General features: G+C 50.4%; 1 protein-coding gene across 2 annotated transcripts in view; it reads right to left on the bottom strand.

Moving 5' to 3' along the window:
• Window positions 1–18,785, bottom strand: part of khdc4 (KH domain containing 4, pre-mRNA splicing factor) — a 31,614-nt gene extending 12,829 nt beyond the window's left edge. For both annotated transcript variants that reach the window (XM_080183659.1, XM_080183660.1), the window contains exons 1-9: window positions 18,368–18,785; window positions 16,544–16,829; window positions 12,864–12,992; window positions 12,384–12,463; window positions 11,042–11,094; window positions 9,532–9,686; window positions 2,946–3,157; window positions 944–1,004; window positions 471–531 (exon numbers count right to left, since the gene is read on the bottom strand). In XM_080183659.1, the coding sequence (XP_080039785.1) occupies window positions 471–531; window positions 944–1,004; window positions 2,946–3,157; window positions 9,532–9,686; window positions 11,042–11,094; window positions 12,384–12,463; window positions 12,864–12,992; window positions 16,544–16,829; window positions 18,368–18,387 (1,057 nt within the window). In that variant the 5' untranslated portion in view covers window positions 18,388–18,785. The remainder of the gene's footprint in view (window positions 1–470; window positions 532–943; window positions 1,005–2,945; window positions 3,158–9,531; window positions 9,687–11,041; window positions 11,095–12,383; window positions 12,464–12,863; window positions 12,993–16,543; window positions 16,830–18,367) is intronic.
• Between the last annotated feature and the right edge of the window lie 335 nt (window positions 18,786–19,120).

Here is a 19,120-nt window from a genome sequence, read left to right as displayed (position 1 = left end):
TCCCTGTGCGGGTGCGTGGCCAGATTTTGAAGAATCACTGCACAATACACCCAGGACAGGTACAGCACGGGGTTAGATATCGAGTAAAGCTCCCTCTACGCTGTCCCTCATCAAACACTCCCAGGACAGGGACAGCACGGGGTTAGGTACAGAGTAAAGCTCCCTCTACACCGTCCCCATCAAACACTCCCAGGACAGGTACAGCACGGGGTTAGATACAGAGCAAAACTCCCTCGATACTGTCCCCCATCAAACACTCCCAGGACAGGTACAGCACGGGGTTAGATACAGAGTAAAGCTCCCTCTACACCGTCCCCATCAAACACTCCCAGGACAGGTACAGCACGGGGTTAGATACTGAGCAAAACTCCCTCGATACTGTCCCCCATCAAACACTCCCAGGACAGGTACAGCACAGGGTTAGATACAGCGAAATAGGAGTCACATTGTGTTCTTATTCTAAGACTTACCTTGGGGTGGCATGACTGTAGAATTAATTTGACTCAGGAACCTAGAATGTTCGTTATGGACCTAAAGAAAGCAAACAGATTGAGTTATCATCCACTCACACCTTCCCTGTACAGAGTTAGCAGCTAATCACTCCTCCCCACTATGGAAATGGAACCGGGATATTGAACAAAAGCAGCGGATCGCAGGGTTTGTGCTCTGCCAGCTGATCCCAAGCACAGCAGGGTGCCAGGGCTGGACTGAGTACCACACCTCAGGCTGCTGCTCAGCCCTGTTCACTGTGGTTCCTCCACAGTGCTATACCGTGCAGCCACTGTCAGAGCAAAAAGCAATAGCCGGAGACAGAGACTGCGCTGCAACTGGAGGCGAGTCAATAGTTTCAGGATGGAGCAAGCAGGGGGGAATACAGACAGAGACAGAGAGAGAGAGAGAGGAACACACAGCAATAAGTGATCCAGCTCATGACAATACTCACTGTCTGCAGCAAACTCTCACACAGTTTCCGTGCAGCCGATAGTCCCTCCGGCTTGGGATGGCTGAAAGGAACAGAGATGTACATGACTGACAACGATTCACACCCCCACTTGGTACCAACCTGACAACAGAGCGACAGACTGAGACATCGCAGAAACACGCAGACTAAAACTGGCAGCTACCTCCACACAGCTCAGCTCCAATTGCGATTCCTACAGACATCCAGCTGCGGGACAGTAACTGTTCCCAAACACTCCCAGGACAAATACAGCACGGGGTTAGATACAGAGTAAAGCTTCCTCTACACTGTCCCCCATCAAACACTCCCAGGACAGGGTTAGATACAGAGTAAAGCTTCCTCTACACTGTCCCCCATCAAACACTCCCAGGACAGGTACAGCACAGGGTTAGATAGAGTAAAGCTCCCTCTACACTGTCCCCCATCAAACAATCCCAGGACACGTACAGCACAGGGTTAGATACAGAGTAAAGCTTCCTCTACGCTGTCCCCCATCAAACACTCCCAGGACAGGTACAGCACGGGGTTCGATACAGAGTAAAGCTCCCTCTACACTGTCCCCCATCAAACAATCCCAGGACAGGTACAGCACGGGGTTCGATACAGAGTAAAGCTCCCTCTACACTGTCCCCCATCAAACAATCCCAGGACACGTACAGCACAGGGTTAGATACAGAGTAAAGCTTCCTCTACGCTGTCCCCCATCAAACACTCCCAGGACAGGTACAGCACGGGGTGAGATACAGAGTAAAGCTCCCTCTACACTGTCCCCATCAAACACTCCCAGGACAAGTACTGCACGGGGTTAGAACATAAGAAATAGGAGCAGGAGTAGGCCATCTAGCCCCTCGAGCCTGCCCCACCATTCGATAAGATCATGGCTGATCTGAAGTGGATCAGTTCCACTTTCCCGCTCTCTCCCCATAACCCTTAATTCCCCTTGTCTATCAAAAACCTATCTACCCGTAACTTAAATATATTTAGCAAGGTAGCCTCCACCACTTCAACGAGCAGAGAATTCCAGAGATTCACCACCCTTTGAGTGAAGAAGTTCCTCCTCAACTCTGATCCAAACTGCCCCCCCCCCCTTATCTTGAGGCTGTGCCCTCTAGTCCTGTTGTCCTTTCTGAGCAGAAAGAATCTCTCTACCTCTACCCTATCCATCCCTTTCATTATCTTATACATCTCTATAAGATCCCCCCTCATCCTTCTAAACTCCAACGAGTACAGACCCAATTTATTTAGTCTCTCTTCACAGTCCATCCCCTCATCTCCGGTATCAGCCTAGTGAACCTCCCCTGCACTCCCTCCAAGGCCAAAATATCCTTGCACAAGTGCGGCGACCAAAACTGCACACAGTACTCCAGCTGCGGCCTCACCAGTACCCTGTACAGTTGCAGCAAGACCTCCCTACTTTTATATTTATCCCCCTCACTAGAAAGGCGCTATATAGAAACAGAGTAAAGCTCCTTCTACACTGTCCCCCATCAAACACTCCCAGGACAGGTACAGCACGGGGTTAGATACAGAGTAAAGCTCCCTCTACACTGTCCCCATCAAACACTCCCAGGACAGGTACAGCATAGGGTTAGATACAGAGTAAAGCTCCCTCTACACTGTCCCCATCAAACACTCCCAGGACAGGTACAGCACAGGGTTAGATACAGAGTAAAGCTCCCTCTAGTGCCCATTAGGTGTGGGACAGGACAACCTGCAGATGGATCAAACACTAAGTTCAGTATTAACCTACTGCCAGGCATGCACTGACCCCTCTAAGTCATTCCACCCCATGCACACAGCCCCCACGCGCTCTAGCCCTCGATCCGTTTCTCCGGTCCCCTGTGAAGTGCTGCTCCAAGCTACAATATGTCCCAAGTTACCAGATGCTGGAGTTAAATTGAACAAGAATTGGTACAGAGTGATGAGTCTAACAGGACATATCAAGTCTACATATACAGTGACCGTGTGCAGCAATATGTGGTACCTGATATAGATGTACATTGGCTCAAAGGCCTCTCTCCCAGAGGCAGGTTCCAGGCAGCCTGAGCCTTTCCCACGGAGGAAGACCTTGGCCCCAGTCTCAGCCTGAATGTGCTGCAGGTAGGAACCACCTGGACCCTCCACTTTCTCCTTAATATTAAAGGCTGGATCGATCTGCTCCAGACCCACAAAGACCTTATCTTGCACATAATGCATCTGTGGAGTGAGAGAAGGGACTGATCATACACAAGGCATTGAGTAAAGGCTGCTGTAAAATGCTGAACCATCAAACAAGGACATTCTGGGTTCAAAGCTGATTGATGCTGGGTGTCTGAAAGGAGAAGTGGTTTCAGCAGCATTGGCCCCAATCTTACTGTGATGGGCATTTCAACAAAATATACCTGAAACACAGACTTCCATCACTGCACAAGCACTTGGTTCAGTTTTGGGCAACTGACCTCGGGAAAGAAACATTAACCTTTGTGGGGGGTGAGACACCCTCAGTGGAGACCCACCAGAACGATGGCAGGGATAAAACAAAGTAGAAAGACTAGATGCACGAAGCTTGTACTTACCTGAATATATCAGGGTAAAGGATGATCTAATCAACATGTTTGAAGATGATTAATGGATTTCATAGGATAAAGAGAAACTGTTTGGGTGAGTGGGGGGGGGGGGTGCAGAGAGACACATTCTCCCCGTATCCACGTGGGTTTCCTCCCACAGTCTGAAGGACATGCTGGTTAGGGTGCATTGACCTGAACAGACACGCAGTGTGGCAACTAGGGGAATTTTACAGTAACTTCATTGTAAGTGTTAATGTGAGCCTCACTCGTGACTAACAATTAAACTTTTAACTTAAACATGTCTTGCTGCTGCTGGATAGAGGCTTGTTGAGAGCACACCTGGAGTAGTGTGTACAGTTTTGGTCTCCTGATCTAAGGAACGGTTTACTGGCCCTAGAGGGGGTACAACAAGGGCTCAGTAGACTGACTCCTGGAGACAGAGCTTGTATTCTCTAGAGCTATAAAGAATGAGAGGGGATCTCTGACACTTAAAGGTTTAGGGGGCTGGGTAGATTAGTCTAGAATTAGGTGAGTCTTAGAACAAGGGGCAGACCGTTTGAGATTTTTCACACAGAGGGTGGCGAACCTTTGGAATTCTCCAGCCCAGAGTGCTGTGGAAGCTCAGTCACAGATAGATCTCTAAATACAAGAGATAAGGGGGACAGTGCAGGGAAGTGGTGCTGAGGTTTATCAGTCAGGAGGCCGTTACGTACACTCAAAGGGCTACTCCTATGTTGTAAAATCCTCTTTGAGATGAAATGCCCATGTCTTTCTGGTCACCCTCATAACCTAGCCCATACTCCACACTACCTGGGAGCATTGAGATATCACAAAGACAGACAGGAAAGCAAGCAGAAACGGTGTGTGTGTGTGTGTGTGTGTGTGTGTGTGTGGAATGAGGGAGAATTTCTGGACAGGAGGAAACATGGGATCCAGCGAAAGGCAAGACCAGATTCCAAGAGGAGAAGCTCATTGTGGATATTCCTGATCAAGCCTCTGTAACTGGAAAGGAGAGCTCCTGTCAGTGAAAGGGGAATCACACCACCATGACAGCCAACCTGCAGAGACATGAACGTTGTACACATCCGGTTTGGTGAATACAGAGTGAGTAGCGTTAGGGCAGGATACAGACCAGCCTCGATGAGAGCAGTAACACCAATGAGTGACATTATAGCCATAGAGGTTTACAGCATGGAAACAGGCCCTTCGGCCTAACCTGTCCATGCCACCCCTTTTTTTAAACCCAAGCTAATCCCAATTGCCCGCGTTTGCCCCATGTCCCTCTATACCTATCATACCCATGTAACTGTCTAAATGCTTTTTAACAGACAAAATTATACCCACCTCTACTACCACCTCTGGCAGCTCGTTCCAGACACTCACCACCCTCTGTGTGAAAAAATTGCCCCTCTGGACCCTTTTGTATCTCTCCCCTATGTCCTCTAGTTTAGACTCCCTTACCTTTGGGAAAAGATATTGACTTTCTAGCTGATCTGTGCCCCTCATTATTTTATAGACCTCTATAAGGTCACCCCTCAGCCTCCTACGCTCCAGAGAAAAAAGTCCCAGTCTGTTCAGCGTCTCCTTATAACTCAATCCATCAAGTCCCGGTAGCATCCTAGTAAATCTTTTCTGCACTCTTTCTAGTTTAATAATATCCTTTCTATAATAGGGTGACCAGAACTGTACACAGTATTCCAAGTGCGGCCTTATCAATGTCTTGTACAACTTCAACAAGACATCCCGTCTCCTGTATTCAATGTTCTGACCTATGAAACAATGCTGGATAGCTTCATCACCCATCCACTACATAAGAACATAAGAAATAGGAGCAGGAGTAGGCCATCTAGCCCTTCGAGCCTGCCCCGCCATTCAATAAGATCATGGCTGATCTGTCGTGGCTCAGTTCCACTTTCCCGCCCTCTCCCCATAACCCTTAATCCCCTCTCTTATCAAAAACCCATCAACCCGCGTCTTAAAAATATTTAGCGAGGCAGCCTCCACCACTTCAACGGGCAGAGAATTCCAGAGATTCACCACCCTTTGAGTGAAGAAGTTCCTCCTCAACTCCGTTCTAAACCGCCCCCCCCCCCCCTTTATCTTGAGGCTGTGCCCCCTAGTCCTACTGTCTTTTTTGAGCGGGAAGAGTCTCTCCACCTCTATCCTATCCATCCCATTCATCATCTTATACATCTCAATGAGATCTCCCCTCATTCTTCTAAACTCCAACAAGTACAAGCCTAGTTTATTCAGCCTCTCCTCATAGCTCAACCCCCTCAACTCCGGTATCAGCCTAGTAAACCTCCTCTGCACTCCCTCCAAGGCCAAAATATCTTTGCGCAGGTGCGGCGCCCAGAACTGCACACAGTACTCCAGCTGCGGCCTCACCAATGCCCTATACAGCTGCAGCAAGACCTCCCTACTTTTATATTCAATCCCCCTCGCTATGAAGGCCAGCATCCCATTCGCCTTCCTGACCACCTGCTGCACCTGCAAGCTGGGTTTTTGCGACTCATGCACAAGGACCCCGAGGTCCCTCTACACCGTCGCCTGCTGCAGTTTTTCGCCACGTAAGTAATAGTCCTTCCTACCATTATTCCTACCAAAGTTGACCACCTCGCACTTGCCAACAATAAATTCCATTTGCCATTTCCTGACCCATTTGCCCAGCCTATCTAGATCCTTCTGCAGACTCTCCACACCCTCCGCACAATTTGCCGTTCCCCCAATCTTGGTGTCATCAGCAAATTTCAACACCCTACACTCGGTTCCCTCCTCCAGATCATCTATATAAATGGTAAAAAGCTGAGGCCCCAGCACCGACCCCTGAGGCACTCCACTAGTCACCATCCGCCAATCCGAATAGCACCCGTTGACCCCCACTCTCTGCCTCCTATTTGACAACCAATCCTCTATCCACGCTAACACCCTACCCCCAACTCCATGTCCCTCGACCTTCTGCAATAACCTCTTGTGAGGTACTTTGTCAAACGCCTTCTGAAAATCCAGAAAGACCACATCCACCGGCTCTCCTCTATCCACCGCCCTAGACACATCCTCATAGAACTCCAGTAAATTTGTCAGACACGACTTCCCTTTAATGAAACCGTGCTGCGTCTGCTCTATCAAGCAATTCCCTTCAAGATGCCTCGCAATTTCCTCCTTAATGACGGATTCTAACATTTTACCTACCACAGACGTTAAACTAACCGGCCTATAATTCCCCGCCTTTTGCCTGGCACCCTTCTTAAACAACGGCGTAACATTAGCCGTTTTCCAATCTTCCGGCACTTCCCCGGAATCCAGCGACGTTTGGAAAATAACCACCAAGGCATCCACTATCACCTCCGCCTACGACTGAGAGGAGATCACACACCGCAGCAAAACCCTGCCCCCAATACCACACTCTCAACATCCACTCACCAAGAAATATCAAACACAGATCGCTCTACTGACAGGCATATCCTGCTGAGGGAGTACATAAACACTGGACCCATCAGCCACTTTCACCCTCTGCTCTTCAACCCAGGCATAAGAGATGAATGCCTATGACAGAGAACTATTAACAGGTTCAATGTGGGCGAAAAGGGGTGTCTACATTCACATGTCGGGCTGCACAGTGAATCCCCGACTTTCACTGGAAGTGGGGCTGTTCTCTCGGCCCAGTTTCTATAGGAGGACAGTATCAGCAGAACCACAAGCACTGAACAGGCTCCACTTACTTCATCTTCCAGATCCCTCAGCTACAACAGCACAAGGCAAAATTCAGCTCCTTCAACACTGTCCCCATCAAACACTCCCAGGACAGGGACAGCATGGGGTTAGATACAGAGTAAAGCTCCCTCTACACTGTCCCCATCAAACACTCCCAGGACAAGTACAGCACAGGGTTAGATACAGAGTAAAGCTCCCTCTACACTGTCCCCCCATCAAACACTCCCAGGGCAAGTACAGCACAGGGTTAGATACAGAGTAAAGCTCCCTCTACACTGTCCCCCCATCAAACACTCCCAGGACAGGGACAGCATGGGGTTAGATAGAGTAAAGCTCCCTCTACACTGTCCCCCCATCAAACACTCCCAGGACAGGTACAGCATGGGGTTAGATACAGAGTAAAGCTCCCTCTACACTGTCCCCCATCAAACACTCCCAGGACAGGTACAGCACGGGGTTAGATACAGAGTAAAGCTCCCTCTACACTGTCCCCCCATCAAACACTCCCAGGACAAGTACAGCACAGGGTTAGATACAGAGTAAAGCTCCCTTTACACTGTCCCATCAAACACTCCACATCCACCGGCTCTCCTCTATCCACCACCCTAGACACATCCTCATAGAACTCCAGTAAATTTGTCGTGTCTGACAAATTTACTGGAGTTCTATGAGGATGTGTCTAGGGCGGTGGATAGAGGAGAGCTGGTGGATGTGGTCTTTCTGGATTTTCAGAAGGCGTTTGACAAAGTACCTCACAAGAGGTTATTGCAGAAGGTCGAGGGACATGGAGTTGGGGGTAGGGTGTTAGCGTGGACAGAGGATTGGTTGTCAAATAGGAGGCAGAGAGTGGGGGTCAACGGGTGCTATTCGGATTGGCGGATGGTGACTAGTGGAGTGCCCCAGGGGTCGGTGCTGGGGCCTCAGCTTTTTACCATTTATATAGATGATCTGGAGGAGGGAACCGAGTGTAGGGTGTTGAAATTTGCTGATGACACCAAGATTGGGGGAACGGCAAATTGTGCGGAGGGTGTGGAGAGTCTGCAGAAGGATCTAGATGGGCTGGGCAAATGGGCCAGGAAATGGCAAATGGAATTTAATGTTGGCAAGTGTGAGGTGGTCCACTTTGGTAGGAAAAATGGTAGGAAGGACTATTACTTACGTGGCGAAAAACTGCAGCAGGCGACGGTGTAGAGGGACCTCGGGGTCCTTGTGCATGAGTCACAAAAACCCAGCTTGCAGGTGCAGCAGGTGGTCAGGAAGGCGAATGGGATGCTGGCCTTCATAGCGAAGGGGATTGAATATAAAAGTAGGGAGGTCTTGCTGCAGCTGTATAGGGCATTGGTGAGGCCGCAGCTGGAGTACTGTGTGCAGTTCTGGGCGCCGCACCTGCGCAAAGATATTTTGGCCTTGGAGGGAGTGCAGAGGAGGTTTACTAGGCTGATACCGGAGTTGAGGGGGTTGAGCTATGAGGAGAGGCTGAATAAACTAGGCTTGTACTCGTTAGAGTTTAGAAGAATGAGGGGAGATCTCATTGAGATGTATAAGATGATGAATGGGATGGATAGGATAGAGGTGGAGAGACTCTTCCCGCTCAAAAAAGACTAGGACTAGGGGGCACAGCCTCAAGATAAAGGGGGGGGCGGTTTAGAACGGAGTTGAGGAGGAACTTCTTCACTCAAAGGGTGGTGAATCTCTGGAATTCTCTGCCCGTTGAAGTGGTGGAGGCTGCCTCGCTAAATATTTTTAAGACGCGGGTTGATGGGTTTTTGATAAGAGAGGGGATTAAGGGTTATGGGGAGAGGGCGGGAAAGTGGAACTGAGCCACGACAGATCAGCCATGATCTTATTGAATGGCGGGGCAGGCTCGAAGGGCTGGATGGCCTACTCCTGCTCCTATTTCTTATGTTCTTATGTTCAGGACAGGTACAGCATGGGGTTAGATACAGAGTAAAGCTCCCTCTACACTGTCCGCCCATCAAACACTCCCAGGACAGGTACAGCATGGGGTTAGATACAGAGTAAAGCTCCCTCTACACTGTCCCCATCAAACACTCCCAGGACAGGTACAGCACGGGGTTAGATACAGAGTAAAGCTCCCTCTACACTGTCCCCCATCAAACACTCCCAGGACAGGTACAGCATGGGGTTAGATACAGAATCTTCACTCACACTTCTGACTCCCCGCAGATTGCACTGTACAACCTGAATGATGTGGTGTCAGTGGATGCTTTGAACACTCAGCCACTCAGACAGAGGGTGAATCCTGAACCCAGCTGAGTGCCCTTCTACATGCTACAGGGACATACTTACCCCAGCTTGTGATCGGGCCGTGGTGGTTGTAGGGTGTGTAACAGGAGCTGGCTGGTGGTAGACAGTAACCATTGGAGCGCTGAACTGTGAGTTTGAAGCACTGGCAGCTTTTACAACTCCACCAGCAATGATCTCCTTGATCCGGTTCACTGCCTCTGCAAAGAAGAGTTGAAAACTCGATACATCACCCAGAGCTCCATATATTTATTTAGTATCGACAGCAGCAATACACCAATCCCATAACAATCCCCTTTGTCCCCTTCTCTCAATCGGTCAGACACTTGGGAAGAGGTTGGTGTCCATGAAGCTACCAGAAGCTCAGAGACAGGTCACAGCTCACATGGCACCCAACACTGTCCTCAATCCCACTCACCCACAGCTTCCCGAATACAAATATGGGATCTTTATACTAAGAACACACAGACACTGCAGCGCTCCCTCGGCACCGACCCTCCCCGCAGCGCGGCGCTCCCTCGGCACCGACCCTCCCCGCAGCGCGGCGCTCCCTCAGCACCGACCCTCCCCGCAGTGCGGCGCTCCCTCGGCACCGACCCTCCCCGCAGTGCGGCGCTCCCTCGGCACCGACCCTCCCCGCAGCGCGGCGCTCCCTCGGCACCGACCCTCCCCGCAGTGCGGCGCTCCCTCGGCACCGACCCTCCCCGCAGTGCGGCGCTCCCTCGGCACCGACCCTCCCCACAGCGCGGCGCTGCCTGTACTGTACCCATAACCTTCTGAATCAATGAGTTACAATGAGTTGAAATGTTGGGCTGCACAGTGAATCCCCGCCTTTCACCGGAAGTGGGGCGTTCTCTCGGCCCGGTTTTTATCGGAGGACCGTATCAGCAGAACCACATGCACTGAACAGGCTCCACTTTCTTTATCCTCCAGATTCCTGACTATTTCATGTTGCTGTGGTTACATCAGACTATTCCATGTCAGTGTTAACCTTCTGCTCCGATGTCAACGGGTGGGTTCCAGTTACAGCAGTGGATTTATTGCTGGACACCCATCATGTGTCAATGAGCTGGTGCAGCCACAATCATGTTCCAGTGTTATTTTCACTCCCCAGCTATCAGCTCAGCGTGCCTTACTCCACCCTTGCTCATCCAAGCTGGGATAATCCAGGAGCACACACTGCTGCCCTGCCCAGCAGTGTGGACTTCCGAGAGGCCAGGATTCAACATGGAGCAGGCGGCACAGTGGGTTAGCACTGCTGCCTCACTGCCAGGTAGTCGGGTTCAATTCCCGGCTTGGGCCACTGTCTGTGCGGACTCTGCACATTCTCCCAATGTCTGCATGGGTTTCCTCCAGGTGCTCTGGTTTCCTCCCACAGTTTGAAAGATGTGCTGGTTAGGGTGCATCAGCTGTGCTAAGTTCTCCCTCAGTGTATCCAAACAGGTGCCAGAGTGTGGCATAGGGAATTTTCACAGTAACTTCATTGCAGTGTTAATGTAAGGCTACTTGTGACACTGATAAATAAATTTAAACCTCATCTCAGCCACATACTTACTGTCAACAACATCACGTGTCTGTCCTTGGATGTGCAGGTACAAAGCTCGATCTCTGTAGGGGAGAAATAAGAAACAGAATTGCAAATACAATCTCAGAATCTCTGCAGTACAAAAGGAGGCCATTCAGCCCATCAAATCTGCACCAGCTCTCCGACAGAGCATCCTACCCAGGCTCTAGCCCTGTATCCCTCCTTATTTACCCTGCCAATCCCCCTAACCTGGCAACTAGGGGATTTTCACAGCACCTTCATTACACTGGTAATGTAAGCCTACACCTGACACTGATAAATTAACTTTAAACTATCTAACCTACACATCGTGGGACACTAAAGGGGAAGTTTAACGTGGCTAATCCATGTCTTTGTGGGCCTAGAATGCAGGACTGAGTGGCATAGTGGGTTAGCACTGCTGCCTCACAGCACCCGGGTTCAATTCCTGGTTTGGGATCACTGTGTGCAGAGTCTGCACATTCTCCCCGTGTCTGTGTGGGTTCCTCCGGATGCTCCGGTTTTCTCCCACAGTCCGAAAGACGTGAGTTAGGGTGCATCAAGTGTGACGACTAGGGGAATATCACAGTAAGTTGTTGCAGTGTTAGTGTAAGTCTAACTGCCAGCGAGCAAGTTTTACGATAGTCGGGGTGGTACTGAGGTAGAGCAGTTTCCAAAGAGTCAGTTACAACCAGCCCAAGTACGGGAAGGGAGAGCACTGAAGCACAATGCTCTCTGCTGCCAAACGTGTCCTATTCCCTGTCAGGAATCAGACACAGAACAGCGGCTCAGTATCAGCAGCACACCGAGGGCCCCCGGCACGGCAGCGGCACAGCGAGGGCCCCCGGCAGCCAGAGTCAGCACCTCTCTTCCCCCAGGAGAAACAGCAATCTCATCAGCTCAGGACCTGGCCACAGTGGGTGAAGAACATTGTGAAGTATCACACTGAAGGAGGCCTGGCAACCAAATTCCGCACAGGGAGATCCCGCAAAACACAGGGCCACCAGACAATTTGATTTTAGTAAGATCAGTGGCAGAGGAAGTAGTATTGGCCCAGGACATGGTGGATAATCTCCTGTTCTCCCTATAGTGGCCGTGGGATGATTCACATCTGCCTGAGGAAGCAGAATGGCAGAGAAATCAGCACTCTGACCATGCGCCATTCCCTCCGCGTTGCAGTGGGTGCCTCAACCCAGGGGGTCTCCAAGGTAGCCCTTACTGCCTTGAAGATGGGAGAGAGAGAAAAAGACAGAACCCCGCTCAGTAAGTCACAGTTGACAGTAAAGGGAAAATAAAGGAGAGGAATGGTGGTAGGGTCCAGGTAGTGAGGGGTGTGTTATTCACTAGTACATACCCCGGTGTAGCTTGTACTTTCTCCTCTGGAGCCATGAACCTGCCACGTGTGGAAACTGCAGCCCCAGTCAGCCGACTCACCTGTTTGAGACAGAAAACACAGCTTCATTAACAAATCTGACCAAAATATACATAAGTTCAAACTCCTAAAGCAAAGGAATTTAACCATAAAATGAGAGTCAGGAAGTGGATGTTCGACAGGATGCCACGGGGGAGGTGGTGGCATGGTGTTATTGTCACTAAACTGGAGACACAAAGGCCAACGGGGGCTCCTTACACTCCATTAGAGAACTGCTGCAGTCAGACTGAAATGTGTGTGTGTGTGTGTGTGTGGGGTGGGGGCGCAACACGGCGGGGGGGGGGGGGAACCCTCCAAGATGGCACAGCCATAACCCTGCTACCCCAGGGAGTGAGAGTGCGGTTACACAGAAGCTTCTCCCCCTGCCACACAGTGTATTATAGGGGCATTTCTCTCTCTCACCTCGTCCTGGGTCTGCCCACGGGTCAGCAGGTTCCGACAGTTGATGGGAACATCGTTGATTTCTACCTCCGCCACCACCAAGTCATCCTTGTTTTTCCCTCCAGCTGCCATCTTGCCTGGGATGGAGGTCTGTAAACAACAGGATATCAGCACAGGGTGACAGCAAGAATAACAGGAGGTGGAGAAGACGACCAGACAGCTCCTCATGCCCAGATCACCCACCACCATTCAACAACAACACCCCCTAATTCAAAGTGCAGCCTGCAGATGTGGGCCAAGAGGGACTGGCGCTGTGAGGCAGCAGTGCTAACCCACTGTGTCACCGTGCTGCTGGGAATCGAACCCGGGTCCCTGGCACTGTGAGGCAGCAGTGCTAACCCACTGTGTCACCGTGCTGCTGGGAATCGAACCCGGGTCCCTGGCACTGTGAGACAGCAGTGCTAACCCACTGTGTCACCGTGCTGCTGGGAATCGAACCCGGGTCCCTGGGGCTGTGAGGCAGCAGTGCTAACCCACTGTGTCACCATGCTGCTGGGAATCGAACCCGGGTCCCTGGTGCTGTGAGACAGCAGTGCTAACCCACTGTGTCACCGTGCTGCTGGGAATCGAACCCAGGTCCCTGGCGCTGTGAGGCAGCAGTGCTAACCCACTGTGTCACCGTGCTGCTGGGAATCGAACCCGGGTCCCTGGCGCTGTGAGACAGCAGTGCTAATCCACTGTGTCACTGTGCTGCTGGGAATCAAACCCGGGTCCCTGGCACTGTGAGACAGCAGTGCTAACCCACTGTGTCACTGTGCTGCTGGGAATCGAACCCGGGTCCCTGGCACTGTGAGGCAGCAGTGCTAACCCACTGTGTCACTGTGCTGCTGGGAATCGAATCCGGGTCCCTGGCGCTGTGAGACAGCAGTGCTAACCCACTGTGTCACTGTGCTGCTGGGAATCGAACCTGGGTCCCTGGCACTGTGAGGCAGCAGTGCTAACCCACTGTGTCACCGTGCAAGCCCTGAATAAATGAATTATACACATTCTGCTCCTCCTATCAGTCCAAATAATCAACCCCTTCATTCAGAGACTGTGATTTCAGTGTTCAGGACACTCCAGCCACAGAGAAACAGCACCCTGCTCCCCAGCACTTCAACCTGTCAAACCCTCTCAGAATCCCATGAGATCAACTCCCATTCTTTTAAACTCCAGACAGTACAGGCTCATCAATCTCAATCTCTTCCCATAGGATAACTCTTATCTAGCAATAATCTGGTAATCTCCCCCACCTGGGAGCCCCTCTCATTCTATAGATTCAGAGTGAAACTGCTCACACTACTGGAGGAGTGGTCTCACTAAAAGAGTAATATGATCACAGCAGGACTTCTTTTCATTCTTTCAATGGATTCCTTCATTTCCTTGCTGCCCACCTCCAATTGCCCTTGAACTGAGTGTTTCGCTCAGCCGTTCCAGAGAGGCAGTTAAGAGCCATCCACATTGCTGTGGCTCTGGAATCACATGTAGGCCAGACCGGGGTAAGGGCAGCAGATTCCCTTCCTAAAGGAGGCATTAGTGAAGCAGATTATCGATGACAGTGTCACAGTCACCGTTACTGAGAGTAGCTTTATACTCCAGAATTTTCATAATTTAAATTCCCACCAGCTGCCCGTGGTGGAATTTGAACCCAGGTCTCTTCCCCGCCCTGTCCCCACCGCGGCTTAGCACAAGCCTCTGGATCACTAGCCCACTGACATTACTCTAATACGCCAATCCCCTTGCAATGAAGGGTGGCATAACGTGTGCCTAAATTGTTTGAATTGTACGTTACAATGTTAGGGTACAGAAAAGATTTACCAGGATGTTGCCCTGGTATGGAGAGCATTAGCTATGAGGAGAGGTTGGAGAAACTTGGTTTGTTCTCACTGGAGCGACGGAGGTTGAGGGGAGACCTGATAGAAATCTACAAGATTATGGAGGGGCATGGACAGGATGGATAGTCAGAAGCTTTTTCCCAGGGTGGAAGAGTCAATTACTAGAGTCATAGAGGTTTACAGCATGGAAACAGGCCCTTCGGCCCAACTTGTCCATGCTGCCCTTGTTTTTTAAAACCCTTAAGCTAATCCCAATTACCCGCATTTGACCCATATCCCTCTATGCCCATCTTACCCATTTAACTGTCTAAATGCTTTTTAAAAGACAAAATTGTACCCGTCTCTACTACTGCCTCTGGCAGCTCGTTCCAGACACTCACCACTCTCTGTGTGAAAAAATTGCCCCTCTGGACCCTTTTGTATCTCTCCCCTCTCACCTTAAACCTGTGCCCTCTAGTTTTAGGCTCCCCTGCTTTGGGAAAAGATATCACTATCTAGCTGATCTGTGCCCCTCTATTTTATAGACCTCTAAAAGATCACCCCTCAGCCTTCTACGGTCCAGAGAAAAGAGTCCCAGTCTATTCAGCCTCTCCTTATAATTCAAACCATCGAGTCCTGGTAGCATCCTAGTAAATCTTTTCTGCACTCTTTCTGTTTAATAATATCCTTTCTATAATAGGGTGACCAGAACTGTACACAGTATTCCAAGTGTAGCCTTACCAATGTCTTGTACAACTTCAACAAGACGTCCCAACTCCTGTATTCAATGTTCTGACCAATGAAACCAAGCATGTCGAATGCCTTCTTCACCACTCTGTCCATCTGTGACCCCACTTTCAAGGAGCTATGAACATGTATCCCTAAATCTCTTTGTTCTGTAACTCTCTTCAACACCCTACCATTAACTCACCAAGTCCTGCCCTGGTTCAATCTACCAAAATGCATCACCTCATATTTACCTAAATTAAACTCCATCTGCCAGGATGCCCACTGGCCCAATTGATCAAGATCCCGTTGCAATTGGAGATAATTTTCTTCACTGTCCAATATGCCATCAATCTTGGTATCATCTGTAAACTTACTAACCATTCCTCCTACATTCTCATCTAAATCATTAATATAAATGACAAATAACAGTGGGCCCAGCACTGATCCCTGAGGCACACCGCTGGTCACAGGCCTCCAGTTTGAAAAACAATCCTCTACAACCACCCTCTGGCATCTGTCATCAAGCCAGTTTTGTATCCATTTAGTTACCTCACCGTGGATCCTGTGAGATTCAACTTTATGCAACAACCTACCATGTGGTACCTTGTCAAAGGACCTTGCCAACATCAACTGCGCTGCCCTCATCTACCTTCTTGGTTACCCCTTCAAAAAACTCAATCAAATTTGACAGACACAATTTTCCACTCACAAAGCCGTGCTGACTGTCCCTAATCAGTCCTTGTGTCTCTAAATACCGACTGGGGACATAGGTTTAAGGTACGAGGGACAAAGTTTAAAGGAGATGTACGAGGCACATGTTTTTTTTTACAGGGGGTGGTGGGTGCCTGGAATTTGTTGCTGGGGGAGGTAGTGGAAGCGGATACAACAGTGAGTTTTCAGGGGCATCTGGGCAAATCCATGAATAGGATGGGAATAGAAGGGTAGGGAGTTTTAGTTCATTTGGGAAGCATGGTTGGTGCAGGCTTGGCCAAAGGGCCTGTTCCTGTGCTGTAATTTTCTTCATTCTAACAAGGACACCTCTCTGCATGCCAACAACATGGGCTTCAGTCTGTCATTAGTCCCTTCCCCAGCCCACACACACCGAGCTGCGGTCTATACCTGTTCAGGCGCAATCTGACTGGGTTTCAACTTCCCTTTGGCTACCAGCATGGCGTTGATCTTGGCTGCGACAGCAGCTGCAGCATCCAGAGCCCCGGAGGCTGGGGCAAAGGCTCCAACACTCATCGACACGCCGGTAGCAGCAGCAGCTCCTGTCCCGAGGGGCAGAGAGACTGGCACTGAACCAGCAGGGAAGCTAGCTGATGGCATGGAGACTTGTGGAGGCATCACCCCAGGGAGCGAGCCATTCATGCCAGGCCCGGGCTGGTCCCACTTGCTGCGTCGTCTGCAAGACAAAGAATTATACTCAAACCATCGTGTTGTCAACATTAAGCAAGAGCAAAGGAGAGAGATGGAAATGAGGGACATGACCAAACATGCCTACTTCCTCAAATTCCTTCACCACTGGATATACCTCACTCCGAGCCCAACCCAGCGGACTTAATAAATATTCCCTCTCTCTGGGTATTTACCGCTCGCCCCCTCTCCCTCTGGGTATTTACCGCTCTCTCTCTCTCTCTCTGGGTATTTACCGCTCGCCCTCTCCCTCTCTCTCCCCCTGGGTATTTACCGCTCGCCCTCTCTCTCTCTCTGGGTATTTACCGCTCTCTCTCTCTCTCTCTGGGTATTTACCGCTCTCTCTCTCTCTCTCTCTGGGTATTTACCGCTCGCTCTCTCTCTCTCTGGGTATTTACCGCTCGCTCTCTCTCTCTGGGTATTTACCGCTCTCTCTCTCTCTGGGTATTTACCGCTCTCTCTCTCTCTGGGTATTTACCGCTCTCTCTCTCTCTGGGTATTTACCGCTCTCTCTCTCTCTGGGTATTTACCGCTCTCTCTCTCTCTGGGTATTTACCGCTCTCTCTCTCTCTGGGTATTTACCGCTCTCTCTCTCTCTCTGGGTATTTACCGCTCTCTCTCTCTCTCTCTGGGTATTTACCGCTCTCTCTCTCTCTCTCTGGGTATTTACCGCTCTCTCTCTCTGGGTATTTACCGCTCTCTCTCTCTCTGGGTATTTACCGCTCTCTCTCTCTCTCTCTCTGGGTATTTACCGCTCTCTCTCTCTCTCTCTCTGGGTATTTACCGCTCTCTCTCTCTCTCTGGGTATTTACCGCTCTCTCTCTCTCTGGGTATTTACCGCTCTCTCTCTCTCTGGGTATTTACCGCTCTCTCTCTCTCTCTCTGGGTATTTACCGCTCTCTCTCTCTGGGTATTTACCGCTCTCTCTCTCTCTCTCTGGGTATTTACCGCTCTCTCTCTCTCTCTCTCTCTGGGTATTTACCGCTCTCTCTCTCTCTCTCTGGGTATTTACCGCTCTCTCTCTCTGGGTATTTACCGCTCTCTCTCTCTCTCTCTGGGTATTTACCGCTCTCTCTCTCTCTCTGGGTATTTACCGCTCTCTCTCTCTCTCTGGGTATTTACCGCTCTCTCTCTCTCTCTGGGTATTTACCGCTCTCTCTCTCTCTGGGTATTTACCGCTCTCTCTCTCTCTCTCTGGGTATTTACCGCTCTCTCTCTCTCTCTCTCTGGGTATTTACCGCTCTCTCTCTCTCTCTCTCTGGGTATTTACCGCTCTCTCTCTCTCTCTCTGGGTATTTACCGCTCTCTCTCTCTCTCTCTCTGGGTATTTACCGCTCTCTCTCTCTCTCTCTCTGGGTATTTACCGCTCTCTCTCTCTCTCTCTCTGGGTATTTATTACTTTATTTCTCTCTCTCTGGCTATTTATTGCTGTATTGTTTTCTCTGACTCTCTCTCTCTTTAGGTATTTATTGCTTTATTTCTCTCTCTCTCTGGGTATTTAATGGTTTACTTTTCTCAGTTTCTCACCCGCTCGTCGCCGCCGCCATTTTGCCGCTCGGTCGCTTCCAGAACAATCCCTCAACGTCTCTCGGACGTCATTTCCGGCGCGGTGACGTCAGATCTCGTGTCTGTCCAATAGACGTCGTCGTTTCTACGTCACTTCAGTCCGACCAGCCCCTCTCAGGGTCGCCTGCTAACGTCACGTCCGCCCTCAATGGCGGCCTAAAATGGGCCGCGTTAACAAGTCAAGTTCGCTCAGGCTGATCCAGACTCCAAATCCGGGCTCTAGTTTCTCTTCGCTTTTGCGGTCGGACCCAGCCTTTCCTGTTTGTTTCGGCCTTCGTTTCATCCGTTGCCTGACATCAGTCCTTCCCTCCTATGGTCGAAGGCTATCTCCGTCGTCACGTCCGTCTCCGATGGGCGGAGCGTGATGACGGAACGTCAGTGGCCTGGGCGCGTTGACGTCACTTCGCCTCGCACCAGGTGGGCGGGGCGCGGTGTCGTCATCCCAGATGAGCGGGGCGCCATGACGTCACATCCGCCCAGGTGCTCAGCGTCTCTGCACTGTCGTGTGTCGTGACAAGATCCTCTTCCGGGATCTTGGGTGAATGTTACAGTATGTGTAAGCCCCACAACTTGACTGGGCTTGCAAAGTCTCAGTATTTGTCCCAGCTGGAGACAATACACATCTCTTTAACCTGTTCTTAACCCTCTCTCTGCTCACACTGTCTGTACATGTAAAGACTTGGTTACCTGTAAAGACTTGCATTGCATTCATTA

This window comes from Carcharhinus amblyrhynchos, unplaced genomic scaffold (assembly GCF_965287045.1).
Source record: "Carcharhinus amblyrhynchos unplaced genomic scaffold, sCarAmb.v2.hapA chromosome_361, whole genome shotgun sequence".
NCBI lineage: Eukaryota > Metazoa > Chordata > Chondrichthyes > Carcharhiniformes > Carcharhinidae > Carcharhinus > Carcharhinus amblyrhynchos.
This window is presented reverse-complemented; position numbering and strand designations above follow the sequence as displayed.